At 41.2% G+C, this 14,571-nt stretch overlaps 1 protein-coding gene across 6 annotated transcripts in view; it reads right to left on the bottom strand.

The window, feature by feature from the left end:
• The window catches only part of sec22c (SEC22 homolog C, vesicle trafficking protein), a 48,786-nt gene that overhangs the window by 32,817 nt on the left and 1,398 nt on the right, over positions 1–14,571 (bottom strand). For 4 of the 6 annotated variants that reach the window (XR_012100073.1, XR_012100072.1, XM_073055016.1 and 1 more), the window contains exons 2-3: positions 6,033–6,241; positions 2,988–3,151 (exon numbers count right to left, since the gene is read on the bottom strand). Coding sequence is in view for 4 of the 6 variants with exons in the window: in XM_073055016.1 (XP_072911117.1) it covers positions 2,988–3,151; positions 6,033–6,214 (346 nt within the window). In the remaining 2 variants the exon portion in view is untranslated. Of the gene's footprint in view, positions 1–2,987; positions 3,152–6,032; positions 6,245–14,125; positions 14,224–14,571 lie in introns of all 6 variants that reach the window. The other 2 variants (XM_073055015.1, XM_073055014.1) reach the window with 2 other exon arrangements.

Here is a 14,571-nt window from a genome sequence, read left to right as displayed (position 1 = left end):
TGGAAAAGGGGGAATCTGATAGAAGAGGACAGAAGGCCATGGAAGGAAGAAAGTGGGGAGGAGCACCAGAGGGAGGCGACTGGTGGGCAAGGAGATAAGGTGAGAGAGGAAAAAGGGGATGGGAAATGGTGAAGAGGAGTGGGGCACTAAATCATTTCCCTCTCACCTTAACCCTATGCTCTCTGCTCCCTGATCTGGAGACTCTTAACAATAAAAGATTACAGTGACCAACAAAAGGAGCACGGTAGTGTGGCAGTTAGCATAGCACTACTACAGCACCTGCGACATGGGTTCAATTCTGCTGCTGCCTGTAAGGAGTTTGTATGTTTTCCCCATCCTTCTGTGGATTTCCTCCAGCAGCTCCAGTTTCCTCCCACATTCTAAAAGAGCTATGATTAGAAGGCTAATTGGTTACATGGGTGTAACTGGGTGGCATGGGCTTATTTGGCGCATGGCCTAGTGCATATATGTCAAACTCAAGGCCCGCGGGCCAAATCCGGCCCGCGGTGGAATTATCTTTGGCCCGCGAGATAATATCTAATCACTATTAAAGCTGGCCCCAGTAATCGAAGCGCCTATGGCGTATGATATGGCTAATGCTGAGTTTATTCAGGTACCAGGTTTTCAGGGTTTTTAGTGTTTATTCGGCAGTCTTCTTCATAAGAAACGGAATTTGTAAAGTGAAACACTTTGTAGTTATAGCAGAGACTGAGACACATGAGAGCAGGCTGAAAAAATGGAGGCAACGAAAGCTGCGTTCGCACGCGTTCCACTGATCCAGCCCGCAAGAAGCTGCATTTTGCTCAATCCGGCCCGTGACCTAAAATGAGTTTGACACCCCTGGCCTAGTGGATAAGGCATCGGTCTAGTGATCTGAAGGCCACGAGCCTCAGCTGAGGCAGCATGTTTGTGTCCTTGAGCAATGCACTTAACAACACATTGCTCTGCGACAACACCGGTGCCAAGCTGCATGGGTCCTAGTGCCCTTCCCTTGGACATCGGTGGTGTGGAAAGGGGAAGGCTTGCAGCTTGGGCAACTGCTGGTCTCCCATACAACCCTGCCCAGGCCTGCGCCCTGGAAACCTTCCAAGGCGCAAATCCATGGTCTCGCGAGACTAACGGATGCCTATTATTGTAAGGGAAAGAAAGAAAGTGAAGGAAAAGAACTAAGAATAGACAAAAAAGCAACAGCATTGTGGTTGTTTTATACCAAAACTAGTTCACTAGAGAAATAAAACACCTTCCAGTGATAAGGAGTACTCTATGAAATAGTCAGGCTCAAGGGTCATGACACCTGCTGCAGAAAAACTAAGCAGCTTCTAGAAAATACAGAATCAGCTAGACTCCAATTACTAAAACTTCATTGAACAATTACAAAAATACAGGTGACTATATATTAAATTACAGGTGCTTATAATAAATTACAAGCAAGTATTAAAAAAAAGTTAAAACTATAGGAAAAATAAAAGTTTTATGCTCTCTCACTCGCTCCTCCTGGAGGAAGGTTCCTGCATTCTAAAGGTCTTGTAGCGGTGTGCTACACGCAGCGCTAAAATAACGACACGGAGTCGGTGAGCTGCAGCCAAAGACTAAATTTATTTCAACTCCACAGTCTTGCTTTAAAGCCTGTCTCTCCCACCAGATACCTTGAGAGGCCCTACTGAAACCCCCTCAGGCTTTCTTCCTTTGTCCCTGCGCTCTGGCTAATTGTCAGCCGGTTCGAGTGTGCTAGTAATTGGGTCGCCACAGTCTCTCTCATTGATGATGTCAGAGGATGGTGCCGAACTTCTGGGTCTTGGGCAAAGTTTAATCAATTGGACTCTGTAATTCACAGTATGATGTTTTTCTGGTTTCTGGTCACTCCTTTGTTTGTTGCTATTCAGAGCATTTTTGATCAGGGCAGCCTGCAGATAACGAACTGAGCTGAACTGAACATGCCTAGACTTTTGATTTTGTGATATATGTCCTGTGTTTTACGCTCGTTGCTGTTTGCACGATTTTTTTTTGCGCCTGGGGATGGGGGTTGATGTTTTTCTTTCAACGGGCTCCACGCCCATCTGTGAAAAGACAAATCTCAATGCTGGATACTGCATACCTATTTTGATAATAAAAGTACTTTGAATGTTAATCTATCAGCAGAAACACAGACAGCACCAGAGATCAGAACAGAACCCAGGATACAGAGCAATGAAGCAGTGGCACTATTTAGTATGACACTGTGCCATCCATTTTTAATAACTATCTACAACTTCAAATCAAAACAGTTTCAATTGATATGTACACTATCCCAATTAGTGCACTGTTAGATAAGTCCAGCAAGATTATGTGAAATCAGAGACATACTATGTATTAACTGCATTGAAAATACTACCATTCGTTGGTATTGTGAAAGTCTACTTCAACCAGTTACAGTATCACAACTTTGTCAATAAAAATGGAGAAAATGTACACCTATGGAAAGGAATAAAGAGTCGATGCTTTGGGCCGAGACTGGGTCCTCGGGTGGAGCAAGGCCAGATGGGAAACAGTTTTATCCACCCCCCAGACCGTGAGACTACTGAATCCCCTGCCACCAACCCAGGTCTCACCGTGTACAAAGCACCAGTAGCGCTATACTGTTTACTTTTTAACTTGTGTCGTAAATGCACCTTTACTATTTGTCAATTTATTTGTGGTAATATTACTTTATGTGTTATATGTACTGTGTTGTGCACCTTGGTCCAGAGGAACTTTGTTTGGATAGCAGTATGTGTGTATATGGTTGAAATGACAATAAACTTGAATTTGAAATGTCAACTCTTTATTCCTTTCCATAGATGCTACCTGACTTGCTGAGTTCTTCCAGCTTTTTGTGTGTTACTCTGGATTTCCAGCATCTGCAGAAACTCTTCTATTTAAAAGGTAACAGCAGTCATTTTAAAGGAGTTTTAATGGAACCAAAATAGGCTGATGGAAGTTAAAGCAGAGACCATTGTCAACAAACTTACCAAATTCAAGAAAAGCATAGGGCCGTGATACCAGCTGGATTTTAGCAACCTCTACGGAAGAAGTAAACTCCATTCCAAGTTCCTCGAGGAAACAAAATGCCATTGTAGTGGGATAGTAGCTACAGCAGATGGTCATGTAGGCAACACCCTGTGAAGAAGTAAAGCTGGGAGAAAAGCCATTAAATATAGACTGTATATGGCCAATATCCAGTAGAAACGTGTGAAATGTTGTCATGTAGCAAATAACATACTGCCATGTCTGAAAAACTTACAATTGAATCATCTTCTAGTATGGGGGGGGGGATCAGGGGGAGGGAGGGTGCACTGCACAGGATCAAAATAACCTGCAGAAAGTTGTGAACTCAGTCAGCCCCATCATGAGCACTCGCCTCTCCAGATCCAGGACATCTTCAAGAAACAATACCTCAAAAAGGCGGCATCCATCATTAAGGACCCCCCATCACCTAAGACATGCCCTTTTCTCATTGCTGCCATCAGGGAGGAGTTACAGGAGCCTGAAGGCGCACACTCAATGATTCAGGAGCAGGTTTCTCCCCTCTGACATCATGTTTCTGAATTGACAATGAACCCATGAACACTATCTCACTACTTCTTTTTCCTCCCTCTTTATGCAGTACTTATTTACCTTTTTAAACACACAGTATATATACTTCTTACTGTAATTTATAGTTTTATTACTATGCATTACAATGTACTGTTGCCAAATAGCAACAAATTTCACAACGTATGCTAGTGATATTAAACCTGATTTAGATTCTGATGAATGACCTAATCACCGTTCAGATACCACATCCTTTTTAGCTTGGTCAAACCAATTCCAAAGAGAGGGAATAAGCTCTCCCATTCCCCATATACTTATGAACTACAGGGCAGTATATGGTGACATATATGAACTTTGACAATAAATTTACTTTGAACTAGAATTTAATTAGAGATTTTTGCTGCTATGAACCAGGCCGATTGAGAAATATACAAATAAGAGTCACCTCTTCAACTCCAGACTCCACATAATCTTGGAATAGCTAACACAGTGATTAGCATAACACTTTCACAGCACCAGCAACTCTGTGTGTAAAGAGTTTTTACATTCTTCCCGTAACTGCATAAGATTCTCCCGGATGCTCCGGTTTTCTCCCACATTCCAAAGGTGCATGGGTTTGTAGGTAAGTTGGTCACATTGGTGTATTTTGGCAGCGTGGGCATCTCCAATAATAATTTAAAAATCTCAAAATATAGCCCATGGACTGTTACTCAGTCTGTTAGTTATTTGATTTGTCCACCTGGATTTCATGGATAATGTAAAACACACCTAGACAGAGTAGTAAAGAAGCGGTATGGCATGCTTGCCTTTATTGGTCAGGGCACTGAGTGTAAAAGTCAGCAAGTCCTGGTGCAGCTGTGTAGAACTTTGGTTAGGCCACATCTGGAGTATGATTGGCAGTTCTGGTTGCTCTGTTACAAGAAGCATGTGGAGGCTTTGGAAAGGGTGCAGAAGAGGTTCACCAAGATGCTGCCTGATTTAGAGAGTATAAACTACACGGACAGGTTGGACAAACTTAGAGTGTAAAGGATAGAGAGGAGACCTGATAGAGGTTATTAAATTATGAAGTAGATTGGATAGACAGAGTCTTTTCCCAGGGTAGAAAGTCAAATACGTATAGAAGCAGAGAAATCTACAAAAACAAGATTGAGGCCCCAAAAGCAGGACCCATGGATTACTTTAAAAGAGAAGTTAATACTGATCAAAATACATGAAAAAAATATTTGAGGAAAAGAAAATACAATCCACTTATTGATACAAAGCTGAAAACCTAACGTTAAAACTAACGTGCATTAATGACCAAACCCAGCTTCCATGCACCCCCCCCCCCCCCCAACTCACAGAGCCCTCTGGCTCCCACCTGAACCCAACAAAACACATATGTTGCTCACCGAATCACATCTTTACACCTCTGGCTCTATGAAACCATGTCACAATGTGGTATGGAGCAGTATCTACAATGACACTCATCTCTGACTGGCTTAGTCCTACTATGTTTGACACTGCAAATCAATACTTGAGATCAAGACCCATGAAATCACAATTGTTGTCTTCAAGATGCTCTGTTTTCACAGAAACTGAAAGCATTTTAGTTTCTGTGTAATTTGTCAGTGATTTTGCAGCTGGACATGAAGGCTGGTGGTGGTGTAGACAGTGCAGAAGGTTGTCGTAAGTTGCAACAGGACATTGACAGGATGCAGAGCTGGGCTGAGAAGTGGCAGATGGATTTCAATCTGAAACAGCATGAAGAGATTCACTTTGGAAGGTCAAATTTGAAGGCAGAATACAGGGGTAATGGCAGGATTCTTAACAGTGTGGAGGAACAGAGGAATCTTAAGAGTCTACGTCCATCGATCCCTCAAAGTTGCAGTGAAATTTGATATGGTGGTTAAGAAGGTGTATGGAATGTTGGCCTTTATTGGTCAGGTAATGGTTAGATCGCACTTGAAGTATTGTGTTTAGTTCTGGTTGCTCCATTTAGGAAGGGTGTAGAAGCTTTCAGAGATTTACCAGGATGTTGAGTGGATTAGAGAACATGCCTTATGAGGGCAGTTGAGTAAGATAGGGCTTTTCTCTTTGAGCAGAGGAGGAAAAGAGGTGACTTCACAAAAGAACTCCAGATGATGATAAGGGGCATAGATAGAGTTGATAGCCAGAGGGTAGAAATGGGTAATATGAGAGGACATAATTTTAAGGTGATTGAAGGAAAGTGCAGGGGAATGTTAAAGATAGGTTCTTTTATACATAGAGAATGGTAGGTGTATAGAACATCCTGCTGGGGTGGTGATAGAGGCAGATACATTAAGGCAAATGGATGATAGAAAAAAGGAGAGCTATGTGGCAGGGAAGGGTTAGATTGACCTCAGAGTAGGTTAAAAAGTTGGCACAACATCATGCACCAAAGGGCCTGTACTGTTCTATGTTCATTTGCCTCCAAGTCTCACTGTAACAAGCACACTGCCTGTTTGCAGTGGCAGACTCACTGTATATGTAGCTGGTTGTTCTTCACGGTTCCACGGCCTGGAAATTGCCCAAGCATTTTGGACACCATCTTCAGATGCGTTTTACATTCTTGCAGATCTCTACTATATTCAAAGTCTGTGGAAGCAGAGAGCGGCAACCCATCCTTCACCCGGACAACATAGGCAAATAGGATCATAGACATTGTGTGACCTGGTATTCATGAAGGCTGCTGCTGAAAACAAAAGCAGAAATTAACTTCAGTGAATTGCTCCAAAACTGGAAAAGCTCATTGACCAGACAGCATCCACGCAGAGCGTTCATAGTTAAGTTCACTGTTCCAAGTAAATTTATAATCAAAGTACATACATGTCATCATTTTCTTGTGGACATTCAGTAGGTACAAAGAAACACGACAGAACCAATGAAAAACTACAAAGACAAACAAGCGTGCAAAAAGACTTTACAAATACAAAAGTGAAACATAAATAGTATTGAGAACACAAGATGAAGAGTTCTAGAAAGTGAGTCCATAGGTTATGGAATCAGTTCAGTGTTGAGCTGAGTGAAATTATCCACACTGGTTCAGGAGCCTGATGGTTGAAGAGTGATAACTGATTCTGGTGGTGTGGAATCCAAGGCTCCGTACCTCCATCCTGATGGCAGCAGCAAAAAGAGAGCAAGGTCTGGATGTTGGGGATCCTTGATGATGGATGCTGCTTTTATGCGGCAGCACTCCTTGTAGATGTGCTCAACGGTGTCCTGTGATGGACAGGACTTTATCCACCACTTTGTGTAGGCTTTTCTATACATGTGCATTGGTGTTTCTATATCAGGCTGTGATGCAACCAGTCAGGATAATTTCCACCATGTGTCCATAGAAGTCTGTCGAAGTTTTACATGACATGCCAATCTGTGCAAACTTCTAAGAAAGTGGAGGCACTACTGTGCCTTCTTTGCAATGGCAATTATGTGCTGGTCCTAGGACAGATCCTCTGAAATGATAACGTCAAGGAATAGCATAGAAAAAGAGAAAGAAGGGAAAGATCAAAGAAGAACAGTGGAATGCTAGAGTAATTATGACAAAAGATGATAATGGTGCATTGTAAACAGGGCAAATAAAAAATAATGCATGGATTATAGCAACTGCAAAGTTTGGGGTAGTATAGTAGTGTAGCAGTTAACTTAACACTATTACAGTGCCAGCAATCTGGGTTCAATTCCGCCACTGTCTGTAAGGAGTACATACAATCATCCCGTAGCCGCGTGGGCTTCTGGTGTTCTGGTTCCCTCTCACATTTCAAAGACATGCAGGTTAATTGGTCAAATGAGTGTTATGGGGCAGCACGGGTTGGTCAGGCTAGAAGGCAATAGCAGAATAGTCATTGGATCACAAAGTCCTGCAGCACAAGAGCAGGCTCTTCAGCCAATCCAGTCCGTGTCTGGCTGATATTCTGCCTAATCCCATCCCACCCAAGCAGAAGCCCAGCAGTTTTTTCCACAGGGCAGCAATAGTAGAGGACATCTATTTAAAGTGAGTGCAGGGATATCAGAGGTAGGATTTTTTGGTTTACTAGAGGGTGGTAACTGCCCGGAGTGTTGGTGGAGGCTGACACCATCAGGACATTTAAGACTCTTAGATACAAGGGTAATAGAAAATGGAGGGTTATAGGCTTTGTAGGAGGGAAGCGTTAAGATTGATCATGGAGTATGTTTCGCACAACGTAGTGAGCATATGATCCTGTACTGTGTTCTATGAAATTGTACTGAAACCCATCCATAATCTTCATAGCCAAACATTTGGAGAATTTTCCAGACTGGAACATTACAAATTTTATACTTTTGTTGAAAAAAAGAATAACTAATTTAACCTTGCTGATGGGGAAGATGATCAAGAAGTCGTAATCAGAGGGAGAATTAACAGTGATGGTCAAGTGTAAATTGATTAGAGAAAGCCAGCACAGAGTTGTTAAATACAAGGTGATTTTTTTTAAAATGAAGTCCATGATGGAAATGCAACTGACATTATAGATAGACTTTCAAAAGGCATTTGTTATGATGCCACGGAATATAAAGGTCTACAATACCATCACTAGAAATAGATTTCTGGATATTAAGGAAATTAAAATGGACTATGGAAATGGTGCAATAATATAAAGCTGAGTTAGAAGATCAGCCACAATCGTAATGATTGGTCAAGAGGACTCAAAGGGCAAGGTAAGGTAGCCTATTCTTTGTTCTAATTCTTATGTCTTAAAGACCATAGGGCACAGAAGCAGAATAACACCATTAGGCCCATCAAGTCTATTCCACCACTCAATCATGGCTGATTTATTTTTCCTTTTAAACCTATTCTCTTGCCTTCTTTCTGTAACCTTTGATGCCCTTACTAATTAAGTACCTATCAACCTCCACTTTAAATATACTCAATAACTTAGCCTCCACAGTCATCTGTAGCAAATAATTCAAAGATTCACCATCCTCTGGCTAAAGAAATTCCTCCTCATCTCTCTTCTAAAGGAAAGCCTTCCTATTCTAAGGCTGTGCCCTCTGGTCCTAGACCATACTGGAAAAGTTCTCTCAACCTCCACTCTTTATAGGCCTTACAATATTTGGTAAGTTAACTACTTGTGTGGGAAAAGAGGAAAGGATTCATAGCATGGGTTTTTTTAAAGAATAATGATTTGCCATAACTAGAGTACTGTAACCAGATCTGATGGCTTAGATGTTTTAAACCGGGTGTGGAGTAGTTTTACTAAAATTGTTTCAGAGATAATGCGTTTTGGTTACATGGATGGACTGGAGTTGTATTGTTCTCCTTGAAAAAGGGGTGGCAAGCGTATCTGTTAGAAATACTTAAAATCACGAGAGGTACAGTCTAAACAGATACATGGAAAATGTAGAAGGTTAAGGGCCAGGAGACACAGAATGAGGCAACTGGCCAAAGAACCGAAATGGTGCGAGATAAGTGGGTGGTTTGAGTTGAGAGTGCTCTGCTAAGCACAGGAGTGAGAAAACGTATCAGAAAGGATGATATTTGCAGAGCTTTGGCGTTCAAGCCGGGAACTGGGACTAACTAGATCATTCATACACACAGCTAGTATGAATTCAGTGAAGTAAATGGTGGGGTTCATCCAACACTTTGAGAGCACATCGATATTCTGTGTCTCTGAGATGGAGTGTGTGCAGTGCCCTAGAAGAGAAAACCTGCAGGAGAATACATTTATCCACTAAGTAGACAGCAATGGCAAAACAAACATATAAATAAATCAAAGTGGCACAAAGCAACTGCTTTATCAACAAACATGGTAAAATATCCCAAGGTAATTTTTCCAGTTAATTTGCCTTCTGTCAATGCTTATTGTTACACATCCCTGTGGTGACCTACATGTACAAAGAGGAATAAACACTCAACATTTCAGGACGTGACCCTTCATCGGGACTGAAAAGGGAGCGGGAAGAAGCCAGAATAAATGTTGGCTGTTTATTCTCCTCTATAGATGCTGCCTGACCTGCTGAGTTCCTCCAGCATTTTGTGGGTACATGGCAACACTTCACCCTATCGAATTTAATGACTGGACTCTGTCCATCCAGACAGATTGTGTCTGCGCTTTACCACTGACACTTGGATAAATTAGTTACAGTTAGTTAGTAACACACACAAAATGCTGGAGGATCTCAGCAGGTCAGGCAGCATCTACTGAAATGAATAAACAGTCGATGATTTGGGCCAAGCCAGAATAAAAAGGTAGGGGGAGGGGAAGGAGGAAGCCGAGTAAGAAAGATAAAGGGCTGGAGAGGAAGGAATCTATTATGAGAGTGGACTACAGAAGAAAGAGAAAGAGGGGATCTAGGAGGAGGTGATGGGGAGGTGAAAAGAGATCAAAGGTCAGAATGGGGAACAGAAGAGGGGAGGGGGAGCGAAAATGTTCATTTTCACTTTTTTTTACTGGAAGGGGAAATCAATATTCATGCCATCAGGTTAGAGACCACCCAGACAGAATATAAGGTGTTGCTCCTCCACCCTTTAGTTAGTTAGTATTAGTTAACAGTTGTAACTGATTTTAACAACCTTAGAAAACAGTTTATCTGATTTTGGGTGCGCAAGGAAATAATGAATTTTTTTTTTTTTAAACTGCATCTGCTAGAAATCTGAAAGAAAACCAAAAAATGCTGGAAAAAAACTCAGGAAATCAGGCGGCCTCTGTGGAAAGAGAAACTCAACATTTTGCATCTAAGATCTTACACCACAACTGGAAAAAAGAAAACTATTAGTTTTCAGTAGGAAAGAAGTCTAGAACAGAGGAAAAGTCTGTGATAGGATGAGTTGAGATAGATCTATTGAACCATCTCAACTCATCTGATCAGAGACATTCCCTCTAATCTAGACATCCCTGCTCCACCTTCATTCCTACAGCCAGCAACGGTTGGCCTTTTTTTGCCAACCATGGGGACAACCATCAAATTTGTATCTGCCCGGCATCTGAAGAGCCACAGAAGTGAAAAAGCAAACAGACATAACATGATTACAGGTGGTCGCTTCAGCACTGCCTACTACACACTAAGCCAACTAAAATCTGCTTGGGAATCCAATTAACAAAAGACAGAACCATTATGGCATATTAAATACTCGGTGAATTTGGCCATTCACAATTAAAGACAGTCATCAAGAGTTCAGCTTCAGATAAAAACGTACAGTATTTTTGCACTTTTGTAAGTAACAACAAAAATATAACAAGATCAATATCACTTCTGCACCTTTAAGTGGGAAGTACTTAATACAATTGTAAAACCTAATTAAGTCAAGCAAATTGGTCTTTTCCAAGATTACATAGAAACATAGAAAACCTGCAGCACAATACAGGCCCTTCAGCCCACAAAGCTGTGCTGAACATGTCCTTACCTTAGAAATTACTAGGGTTACCCATAGCCCTCTATTTTTCTGAGCTCCATGTACCTGTCCAGGAGTCTCTTAAAAGACCCTATTGTATCTACCTCCGTTAACTTAAAGATGTTTTGCAACCAATTTGCTTTCGCTCCTTTTAACAAAATTTTTCCTCCTTAAACAGTGAGAACTGACATATTTGCCAGAAATAGGTTAACCACCAATTTCCATTACAATCCTACTGACTCACAGTGTTACACTGACTAAACTTCCACTCTCCCCATGCTTCCAAGGATTCTGTTCTTTGCCATTTGATAAGACCATCACTGATCTTATAACTCAGTGCCATATTCCTGCACTAATCCTACATCCCTTAATATCCTTCATATCCAGTCTTGGAAAGACTACAGAAAGTAGCAGATACAGCCCAGTCCATCACAGGTAGAGCCCTCCCCAACATTGAGCAGTGCTGTTGCAGGAAAGCAGCATCCATTATCAAGAACCCCCACCATCCAGGCCATACTTACTTCTCCCTGCTGTCACTGGGAAGAAGGTACAGGAGCCTTAGATCCCACACTACCAGGTTCAGGGACAGTTATTACCCTTCAAACATTAGACTCATGAACCAGCATGGATAACTTCACTCACCTCCTCTGAACTGATTCACACATCAACCGTTTACTCTTTTCCATAGATGCTGCCTGGCCTACTGAATTCCTCCAGCATTTTGTATGTGTTGCCACAACCAATGGACTCACTTTCAAACACTCGACAACTCATATTCTTAATATTATTTATTTATTTATTTTTCCTTTTGTATTTGAACTATTTGTTGTCTTTTGCACATTGGTTGTCCGATTTTGTAGTTTTTCATTGATTCTATTGTGTATCCTTTTATCTACTGTGAATGCCCACATGAAAAAGAATCTCAGCATTGTATATGGTGACATATATGTATTTTGATAATACATTTACTTAGATTTTTTGAGCTTTGAATATACTCAATAATTGAGTCAGAGGAACATAGTTACTCAGCATCTAAACAGATCCTTCTGCCAATGTTACTAATTTAAACCAAGATATTTATCTAACCTTCTCCCATTTCCTAGCACTTCGTCACTAAGTTCCACAGATTCACTACACTCTTAGTGAAGAAATTTCTTCTCATCTTAGCCCTGAATGACAACCCCCTCATTGAGACTTGTTCTATTCAATCCAGTGAGGGAAAACATTCTCCCCCCATCTACCTTATCAAGCTCCAGAAGAGTTTTAAATCTTTCTAGAACATCACCTCTCGTGTTCCCAGACTTTAGACCAGAGTTCCCAACGTTTTTTCTGCCATGAAATAATACCATTAAACAAGGGGTCCAAGGACCCCAGGTTGGAAACTCCTACATTTAAAATGGTAAGGAGCTAAGCTGCTTAATTCCTCATAGGTCAGTCTCCTCAAGCACACCCTCTGAAGAACTCTGGACTGCCAGCTCATTCTGAACTGATGAATGAGTCAGATGCTGGAACATTAGTATTGCCAAACACTCAGATGCTGGGTTATCATTCGTAAGACAGTATGTGCCTCACCCATTCCCTACCAGGCTTTTCAGCATCTACCTGACAGCCAGCAATGCCTCTCAGTTTAGTATTATCACAAAACATGGATATACTGTTTGAAAGATGATACCTCATTCAAACTACTAATAATCAAAAGCCTTCTTTATGTCTAAGTATATATCAACTGCTTTCTATGTTCTAACAGCTGCAATGTCAAATTAGTCAGTTATAATCTTTCCTTTCATACTGATTCAGCACAATCCTACTATCGTTTTTTGAAATGCCCTGCTATCAATTTCTCAGTACTGGACTCTAGCACTTTCCCTACTACAGGTGACAGACAACTGTCTACAGTACTCCGATTTCTCTTCCCACCTCCTTTCTTAAATAACGTCAATTTTCTTCTGATCTGTTGTAGTTCCAGAATCCATGGATTTTTAGAAGATGGCATCTTATGATCTAAAACCCTGAGTGCACATAATCAAGTCCAAGGAATTTATCAATTTTTAATTACATCAATTGCTCTAATACCCATATTTGTTTCATGAAGCTTATTTTATTCAGCTCCCCATTCATTCAAGACAGGAAATCAAGAACAAGAGGACACAGGTTTTAAGGTGAGAGAAGATTTAATTAAGAGAACTTCAGGGGTTTCTTTTCTTTTAATAGAAATGGTGGTACATATGTGGAATGAGCTTCCACAGGTACAATTACAATTTCTAAAAAACAGTTGGACAGATGAGAGAGAAAATGTTTAGAAAGTTACTGCCCAAATACAGGCAAATGGGATTAACTCAGATAGGCATCTTGGTCAACAAGAACAGTTAGGCTGAAGGGCATTTTTCCATGCTATATGACAGAACAATCTCCAAAGGGTCCTGTGTGCCTTCTCCCATAATGTCAGAAAGAGATTTAATTTCTTCACCATTTTGTTCTGTGGCAATGCATTTTATTCAGTTTTTACTGAGATACAGTGTGGAACAGGCTTTCGAGCCATACCGCCCAGCAAATCCTAATTTAATCCTAGCCTAATCACTGGACAATTTAGAATGACCAATTAACCTACCCGGAGGAAACCCATGCGTCACGGGACACTGGTACTGTATAGCGTTGTACCATACAACAAGTGTAACTTTCCAGTGCCATCTGCAAAAGACCCATATCGAACTCCAGTAATATTTTCCTTTGTGCATTGTTCTACTAATGCTTATAGCTTTCTTTATATTTCTTATTAGATTACTCTCATATTCTTGTTTCTTTTTTCTTATCAATTTCTTAGACTTTCTTTGCTGAAATCTGCTATTTTTCAACTCAAAATTCAAAGTAAATTTATTATCAAAGTACTTATATGTCACCAAGTGACCACTGAAAGGTTAAAGATAGAATAAGACTTTTGTTTTGGAAAGGGAGTAGGTCTGAGGAGACCATTTCAACGAAGGCACAAAAGCACCTCTGCTTTCTTCGAAGTTTACGCATGCCATCTAAAACTTTGTCAAACCTCTATAGAGGCACAGTGAAGAGTAGCCTGCCTGGTTGCATCATGGCCTGGTATGGAAACCCCAATGCCCAAGAACAGAAAAGCCTACGAAAAGTGGTGAACACAGCTCAACTCATCACAGGAAAAGCCTTCCCCACCATTTAGCACATCTACAAGGAGCGCTGTCGCAAGAAAGCAGCACCCACCATCCGGGTTGTGCTGTTCCTCGCTGCTGCCATCAGGAAGTACAGGAGCCTCAGGATACACATCAAAGCAGAGTGTTGGGTTGTAGCTCTTGTTCTTTCTAAACAATCAGATGACATGTAAAACTCAGGCTCCACATACCCTCTCAGGTGGTTCAATGTAAGAATAGCTTCTTCCCCTCTGTTCATCACATTTCTGAATGGGACCATGAACACTAACTCATTATCCCCCTTTTTCACGTATTTACTTATATCCTTGAAAGGAAAATCCTACAAAAAGTAGTGGGAATGGCCGAGTCCATCAAGGGTAAAGCCCTCTCCACCATGGAGCAGATCCACATAGAGCTTTTGTGAGAAAAGGTCATCCATCATCATGGACACCCATCACCTAAGCTATACTCTTCTCACTGCTGCCCTAAGGAAGGTGGTACAGGAAACTCGGGACTCAC

Source organism: Hemitrygon akajei, chromosome 8 (genome assembly GCF_048418815.1).
Source record: "Hemitrygon akajei chromosome 8, sHemAka1.3, whole genome shotgun sequence".
In the NCBI taxonomy this organism is placed as follows: domain Eukaryota; kingdom Metazoa; phylum Chordata; class Chondrichthyes; order Myliobatiformes; family Dasyatidae; genus Hemitrygon; species Hemitrygon akajei.
The sequence above is the reverse complement of the archived record's forward strand: the minus strand, read 5'-3'. Positions and strand labels throughout refer to the sequence as shown.